General features: G+C 40.8%; 1 protein-coding gene across 15 annotated transcripts in view; it reads left to right on the top strand.

Moving 5' to 3' along the window:
* The first annotated feature begins 1,239 nt into the window (after nucleotides 1-1,239).
* LOC110532465 (segment polarity protein dishevelled homolog DVL-1) overlaps nucleotides 1,240-7,967 on the top strand; it is a 47,311-nt gene continuing 40,583 nt past the window's right edge. For 8 of the 15 annotated variants that reach the window (XR_016483363.1, XM_090184917.1, XM_090184923.1 and 5 more), the window contains exon 1: nucleotides 1,265-1,698. Coding sequence is in view for 13 of the 15 variants with exons in the window: in XM_090184917.1 (XP_090041043.1) it covers nucleotides 1,529-1,698 (170 nt within the window). In the remaining 2 variants the exon portion in view is untranslated. Of the gene's footprint in view, nucleotides 1,699-7,967 lie in introns of all 15 variants that reach the window. The other 7 variants (XR_016483364.1, XM_090184919.1, XM_090184927.1 and 4 more) reach the window with 1 other exon arrangement.

Genomic DNA, 7,967 nt, shown 5'->3' with positions numbered 1-7,967 from the left:
GCCTTCTAGGCAGAGTTCCTCTGTCCAGTGTCTGTGTTCTTTTGCCCAACTTAATCTTTTCTTTTTATTGGCCAGTCTGAGATATGGCTTTTTCTTTGCAACTCTGCCTAGAAGGCCAGCATCCTGGAGTCGCCTCTTCACTGTTGACGTTGAGACTGGTGTTTAAAATATGATGAATTCAACTATTGCAGTTGGATTCTTGACAATATAATATAAAGTCCTGACAATATTTCAATTTGGATGTTTTACATACAAGCAACGTATATATGCAGTTGCATGTTGTTGGTCTATTCTTTCCCCTCTAATAAAGGTTAAAAACAAACCATAGTGTTTTGATCAATATTTGATAAGGTCATTACAATGTGTACAAAGTGGTATACTGGTACACTGAATATATGATTATGAAGAAAAATATTGGTCAAATTAGATTTTATTCAAGAAAGAGCCTCACAATAAATAATTATTAGGAAATTATTTTGGTTTCTTGAAAATAATTCAAAATAAGAACAAAAGATTTGGCCACAGGTATTTGTTTGCATAGGTTAGAAACATGCCACGTTCATTCTATAGGTTTCTTCACCCACTGGCTGCGGCAAGACTTTCTGCCTACACTGTACAGCAGCACAAGACTACCACCTACTGTCACAAGTTGGACTCAAGTGATCAAGAAAGTCTGCCCATCTTGACGATAATATTGATTATGATGATGATCACTTGTTAATATGATCATAATTATTGTAGTTCATTTGTGATTATAAAATGGATTTATAATGATTATATTATCTGCTATTATTAGATAGATTGTTACTAAATTGTGATAATTAGAATTCCATAATGTAGGCTAATAATAACAAAAATAATGACATTAATTAATAATAAGTTATTAGTAATATTATATCATTTTGTTCTCAATATAAGCATAAATATTTTCAACAGTTAATACAAACTATTATTACTGATCAAAACCATTAAAAGTAACTGTGTTACTATTGATATACAGTAGCCTATGGTAAATTAGAAAGGGCCTACAGTAGCTTGAGTAAAATCCACTCCAAAGGTTTACTGAATAGAATGAGTCCTCCAATCCTCTCTTCATGTGTGGTGCACTGCAGACTGCAGAACACCGGCTGTGACTAGTACTGTATAATGGGGAACAGTAGGTCTCTAGCCTAAACACACCACTAGATGACAGCACTGTCTAACGAATTACTGGAAAAATAGAAATATTCTCCACTCAATATCGCAAGGATGTGGACCGTCCCTTCCTGTTTTAGTACCGAGAGAGCCACCGTACCGAGACACATTGGAGCTGGAATACAGTCACTTAGGACTCGATTATGTTTAGATTCATGTTTATTTTATCAAAGACAAGGTTATTTATTTTCCAGCGTGAGGTCTACAGTTATATTTATTAATGATGTCACGTCAGCGTTTCGTCTTATTAGGTAGCTAGATAGCCACATATTTATTATTGCGCTGCCAACCCTTGTTCCTTTCCTGTGTCAATGATTCTCCTACCCTCACTCTTATGGCGGAGACTAAAATAATATATCACATTGACGAGGAGGAGACTCCTTATCTTGTGAAATTATCCGTTTCTCCTGAGAAAGTCACTTTAGCGGATTTTAAAAATGTCCTCAACAATCGTCCGGTCAATAGCTACAAATTCTTCTTCAAATCCATGGACCAGGATTTTGGGTAAGAATCCACCCATGAATAGACTATATTTTCTTCCTGTGTATGTTGCGGTCTTGTCATTGTTATCATATAAGTATAAATGTATCTCAGCGCTAACTGGTTATTACACAGACACAACCATGTGTCCAATTTCACAACAAAGGTTGGTAACATTGTAACATTTGCGCAAGACTGATTGTGCAATGTCTGATCCGCGGTTGGCACCTGTTCATTGTATCCAATGCGCAATAGAATTGGTCCTTTGAAGTTCAGACCCGTAACACCAATATCTCATAGGACCTTAAACGCGATTAACGTTACGCTTTTATTGTTGTCGATGTTGGTTATAGGCTACTGTAGCCTACACAAAAGTGATTATATCTAATTTCGGAGGTTGTGCTGTGTTGTCATCGTCATGTAATAAGCCCATCTAATTTAATGATATAGACGTTACATTGACAAATCCTCCACATGTTTGCTGTGTGGCGCGAGTTCGGGATCGATTCCAAATGAATTATTGCCAGACAGGTTTCTCTTGTGTGTTCATGACTTTGTAGCACTTATAGCAATAGGTAATAAAGAGAGAGAAGAAAATGAAAGGCATAATAGAGATTGATGCCGATCGATAATAGTCACATATTAACTGTAGCCAATCATGATTTTCAGGAGACATTTATCAAATGTGACAGCATGACTATATGAGGAGAACTTTGACATATCTATGTCATTTTAATCTTGTTTCATTTAATAGGATAGGCTAAAAAGTAATCCGATGCGTCAAATAGGCTTCCAATGGACTGAAATTGTCACAGTAGGGATCCTGTATCCCTCTCATGTCGCTCTGTTTTACACGTTAGACGAACACGCGCACGAATACACACACACACACACACACACACACACGCATAAAGGTAATTTCCTCCGATTCTAGGCTGAAGGTGAATCAAGCGAACATCCATTTTCATGGAAAACATAACGCGCCGTGTGCTCGCCATACATGTTATATAACGAATGGGTTGAAGAGCCAAAAGCTCACTCTTCGTTGTTGGGATTTTGCTCTTTTTTTGCCATTTTGCCATGCGACCCTAGGCCGCAAATCAGCTAAAAATGCCTGAGTAGAAACATGGCTGCCCGGTAGAAGAGCACTCCCTGAAAGAGGCGAGTGCCGTGGACTGACGGCCTGCCATAATTGTCAAATAGCGCTTTTTTTTTATTGACACACATCATGTAAATCAGTCGAACAAGCTCAGCTGGCCAACACCAATACTCCATTGAACATTTTATTTAATGAATAACGCGTATTTTAATGACCCTTGTCTCAGTTTAAATAGTTCTGCCTATTGTCCTGTGAATGTACACTACAGTTCTATTGGCCAATAGATTGTCTGTGGTTAGTGGTAGCAATTAGTTCATTGCATTGTTGCCTGTCAGACATTTAATTTATGCTCACTGATATCAAATAGGATGATAGTCTGAATTGTTCGATGTTTAACATTCTTTTTCACATGTTGCCAACAGCCTATTTTCACTGATATTTTATTTGACTGTGAAAGGGATTTATCCTCTGTTCTTTCAAATGGTCTAGTATTTAGAATTAATGCAGGATACATTGATGTATAATTCACCATAGGCCTACATGCAGTTTATAAGTATGTTTTTATTCTTGTATGTAGTATTTCCTCTCACCCTTTCCATTGCACTCAGTATTGTGTTGTCATTGCTCAGTCTTTCTGCACCGACATATCTCCCCAGACAGGCAGCTAGGTCTAAAGAGATGGTAGTCTCTAGTTATGGTCCTGTTAATAGAATGTGTTTGACCTCTCCTTCCCCCTCCCCCGCTCCCATACATTCAGACAACATGGACACCTTTAATAGCTGCAGGTCAGAGGTTCACTTGTTATAGAGTCCTCCTTGGAGGATGACATATTTGTGTTAATGTCTGTTTCTCCTCTGACAAGCACAGTCGCACACACAGCACACATGGCACCACATTGCACTCAAACAAACGCACACAGCCGCCACATTGCACTCAAACAAACGCACACAGCCGCAGACACACAGGGGCACAGCGGCAGACACACACACACACACATACACACACACACACACACACACACACATACACACACACACACACACACACACACACACACACACACACACACACACACACACACACACACACACACACAGGCATAGCTCTGTAAAACACCTGACTCCATCTGGTGTGAATATGATTGTATTTCCCTTATTTGGTTTGAGTCACCAACCTAGCAATGACTCATTCTGAAACCTATTATCTTATTCAGGGTTTCATTCATTTAGCTTTATTCCATTTACCAAAAGGTGCTATTGTTTCCAGTTATTCTACCTTTGAAGATGTTTTCAGGCCATTTCCAGTTATTCTAGTTTTTAAGATGTTTTGAGGCGATTTCACAGCCAAACTGTTTTTAGTACACACTATCACAATCATCAGAGGAGGAAACCCACACACACAGAGACAGACAGTCGTCTGTCTCTAGCACAGGGACGTCATATCGTCATGTCAGAAATTCCTACAGCAGGCAGCACGACCTTGTGAGGGAACTGTTTTTTCCTGGTAGCAGGTTAGTTAGTTGGGTCTATACTGTGTCCTCAGCAGGGCCTTCCTGTCCTGTCCCTGTCCCTCCAGTCACAGCCAGGGCAGATTGATCCATGAGGCCCCAAGTGAGGAGATCCATCATCTGATTATGGAAACAAATAATCTTCTAAAGAGTTATAGTTAGGGTTAGACCTCCACATGGAGTAACAGATTTCTGTTGCTGAGTGCAGTGTTAGCCTTCGTGCCATGGTCCACTTTTCACAAGAGCCAGTGCAGTGGTGGTATTGGTCTTGTCATTTCAATCAACACATTCCTATGGTCTGATAACTGTAGCATTGTTAAAGTAGATAAGTAGGCAAGGGCTACACTGAAAGTCACATGTGAAAGTGAAATCCTTGAGCAGCATTGTTCTCAGTGTACTGGCTGTATACAGTATGGGAACAACACAGACAGTCAGGGACACACAGAGGACAATAAGGCTGGTGTACTGCATAGACACAGACAGTATAGCTGTTAGAGAAATGAACTAGGGAATAATCAGACTCCATTAGAGAGGGAAAACATGGAATCCCTTGCAGTTATAGACAGTGTTTGATATGTAAATGTTCAGTCAGTGCCAGGTCTTACATAGTAGACCCGCCTGTTGTGAAGGGGAAGCAAGCTATTTTTTATTTCATTGTAATACAATTTTAGATTTGTGCTTATAATACCAGGATTAGTTCATGTGGACTACGTGGTTTTTAGGATTTTTTTGGGGGTCCACAAAATATATTTAGTCCATCTGTGTATGATTACGCATCTATTGTCTGTCTTACATCTCGTGAAATACTGTGTGTCCATTTCCAGTTGAAACATAGATTTGTGTAGGATAGAATGTAAATCCGGTTTGCTGTTGAATTTTTATCCCTCACTGGCCTGACAAAAGACTGCATTATAATGTTGTTGAACCACATATGAATGAGTAGAGCTTTGAGGTTGATATCATAGAGATCCTATTAAATAACTATTAGTATTCCAATTCCTAATTGTATGGTCAATATGCTGTTTTGTTATGGCAACGGTTGAGATGTTTGTTTGAGACCTTAGTAAAAACCTTTGTCATAGAGGATCACTGAAGGTAATGGTATAAGGAAAGGAAGTAAGTGCTCTTGGCATGAATGAGGATACTCAGCTGAATATGGAGATCTTTCCACCTGCGCCACGTCTACCTTACCTCACTTGAAAGGTTACTGTTGTTATTAGTACAGTAACCGGATATTTTCTGAGAACCTGAGGTTTCAGGAATAGCACTGAGCTAAGGTTGAGGAACCAATCCTCTTGAATAATTAAATACATTTTCATTCTAATTTGAATCACAGATATTTTGTGTACTATTGTGGCGAGTGAAAGGTTTGGACTATGGGCCTGCTGTGTACAGCCGGCTGGTCGGTCGCCCCTCCTGACCCTGTGCTGTTGGGCCAGATGATAACTAGCTTCCCTCCTGCCCTGGGCATAATTAAAGTCCTCTAATCCCTACAACCCCCCCCCCCCCCCCACACACACACACACACACAGCCAGCCCTGCCGTACCATGGTCCACCACTACATTATGCAGCAATCTCCCTTTAAATCTTGTGTCATTAGCCTGTGAAATCTGTTAAGACTTGTTTAAGCTGCCGGCTTTGAGAAGTGAGGGTTGTGATAACCGGAACCCAGTGTCTGACACTTGTCACATTTTAAACTGAGCTCTCCTGTGTGTGTCATCTACCCACTTGGGCACAGACGTCAATTCAACGTCTATTCCATGTTGGTTCAACCAGTGTGTGCCCAGTGGATGTGTTTGTGCATGGGGATTCGGTGTAGCAAATGGTGATGCTGAAATCAGTTGGAATATGAAAGTATGCATGAGGAAAGGTCATGGTTTACAGAGAGCACATCATTTTGTTTGCTTTGGACGTTTGTCTGGATTCTTTTGGTTTTAATGTTTTTAACAGAGTGAGAGGCAGAAAGAGAGATTGTTACAAATCATGTTGTATCTAGCTTATTTTATCAATATATTACCCTTAAACAGGGTCCTTGACCACTAATTTACCAATATGATGTTGTTCAGTTTGTAACCGCATTAAATTAGCACTGCTAATAATATATCAGAGTCCCATCCCGAGACCTTAAGAGTTAAAAAGCCATGACTTTGACTATAGGCGTTCTGTTTCTATTGACCACTCCCACATCCTCCCAAGTCACCTTCAGTTGGTCATGTGGCTGTAGACAGAGGATGCATACACTTCCTACCTAACGATGAGAATCACACCCCCTCTTCCTCTCTGTGGTTGAACAGAACCGTCCACACACACAGCAGCATTCTGTCTACTGTGTTAGTAAGTTACAGCCACAAGTCTACGTTATCTCTCTCCACCACTCCCACAGTACAGTATAACACAGCCGCAGTAGAACACAGTCGCTCGCTGTTGTCATGTGCGTAGGAACTCCTGGCAATGTCTGAAGGGAAAAATAAGTAAATCAGTGGAGCAGCAGTTTCATAGAAATGCAGTATAAAGTCTTCATCAGAAGTTGCTTTCCTTTCAAGTCGTCTCTTTGTCCTGTTCACGTTCCAGAATTCACACCTATATTATCTATTTATTCGCTATTATTCTCCCACCTTTGAGATAGGCATGACTACAGCCCAGGACTGTAGCCCAAGACTGTTTCTGTGTGTCTGTGTATATCCTCTGCCTCCAGACCAGGCCTGCTCTAGTCTGTACTGTGTGACAGGAGCCCAGCAGGTGTGGCTGGTTACTGGCAGTGGTTACTGCTGAATCCTGTCCCAGGGGTCAGAGGGTAAATGGGAGGTATTTTTGTTGGGAATTTACAGTCTAAGATGTACATGCTGAAGTCAACCAGTCTATTAATACCCCTCTAACTCCTGACACCCAGGCGGGTAGTACCTTGTCCCCTTTTCACCGCAACACAACCACTCTCACTATTCTAGGGCTGGGCTGGGTGGAGAGGCACACTCTTAGAAAAAATGGTTCCAAAAGGGTTTTCCAGTTAGAACTCTTTTGGGTTCCATGTAGAACCCTCTGTGGAAAGGGTTCCAAATGGAACCCAAAAGGGTTCTACCTGGAACCAAAGGGGGATCTTCAAAGGTTTATTTTATGGGAACAGCCGATGGACCGTTTTTGGTTCTAGATAGCACCTTTTTTTCTAAGAGTGTAGGGGATAGCCTATATATTTGGAATTGGATGTGATGACGATATGTACAATATATTGTGTGATAAATACAGATTCAATGTATTTCCTCAATGCCCAGACCTGTCACACATATACACATACAGCACACAGAGCACAAACAGGTCTGCATCGTCTTCACTTTGCTGTTGATCTATGTGCTTGTCCATGTAATGTTTCTGCACTAATATGATGTTGTTGTACTTAGTCAGGGCCATTAATCACTTATGGAGGCTGAGGCTCAACATCTATCAGCTTTCAATGAACTTAGTCAACAGTAACATAGATGCCAAGCCCTTTACGGTCGAAAAGTGGAAAATTCTACTGATTAAGCATGAATCTGTGCAGAGCAGGACAGGGTAGTAGAAATTATCCCTGGGTTGTAGGCTAGCAACTGTGTGCTGAGCACTGACTCTCTCTCTTTCTCTCTCTCTCTCTCTCTCTCTCACTCTCTCGCTCTCTCGCTCTCTCTCTCTCTCTCTCTCTCTCTCTCTCTCTTTCT

This window comes from Oncorhynchus mykiss, chromosome 9 (genome assembly GCF_057628025.1).
Source record: "Oncorhynchus mykiss isolate SJ-2025 chromosome 9, ASM5762802v1, whole genome shotgun sequence".
NCBI classification, from domain to species: domain Eukaryota; kingdom Metazoa; phylum Chordata; class Actinopteri; order Salmoniformes; family Salmonidae; genus Oncorhynchus; species Oncorhynchus mykiss.
The sequence above is the reverse complement of the archived record's forward strand: the minus strand, read 5'-3'. Positions and strand labels throughout refer to the sequence as shown.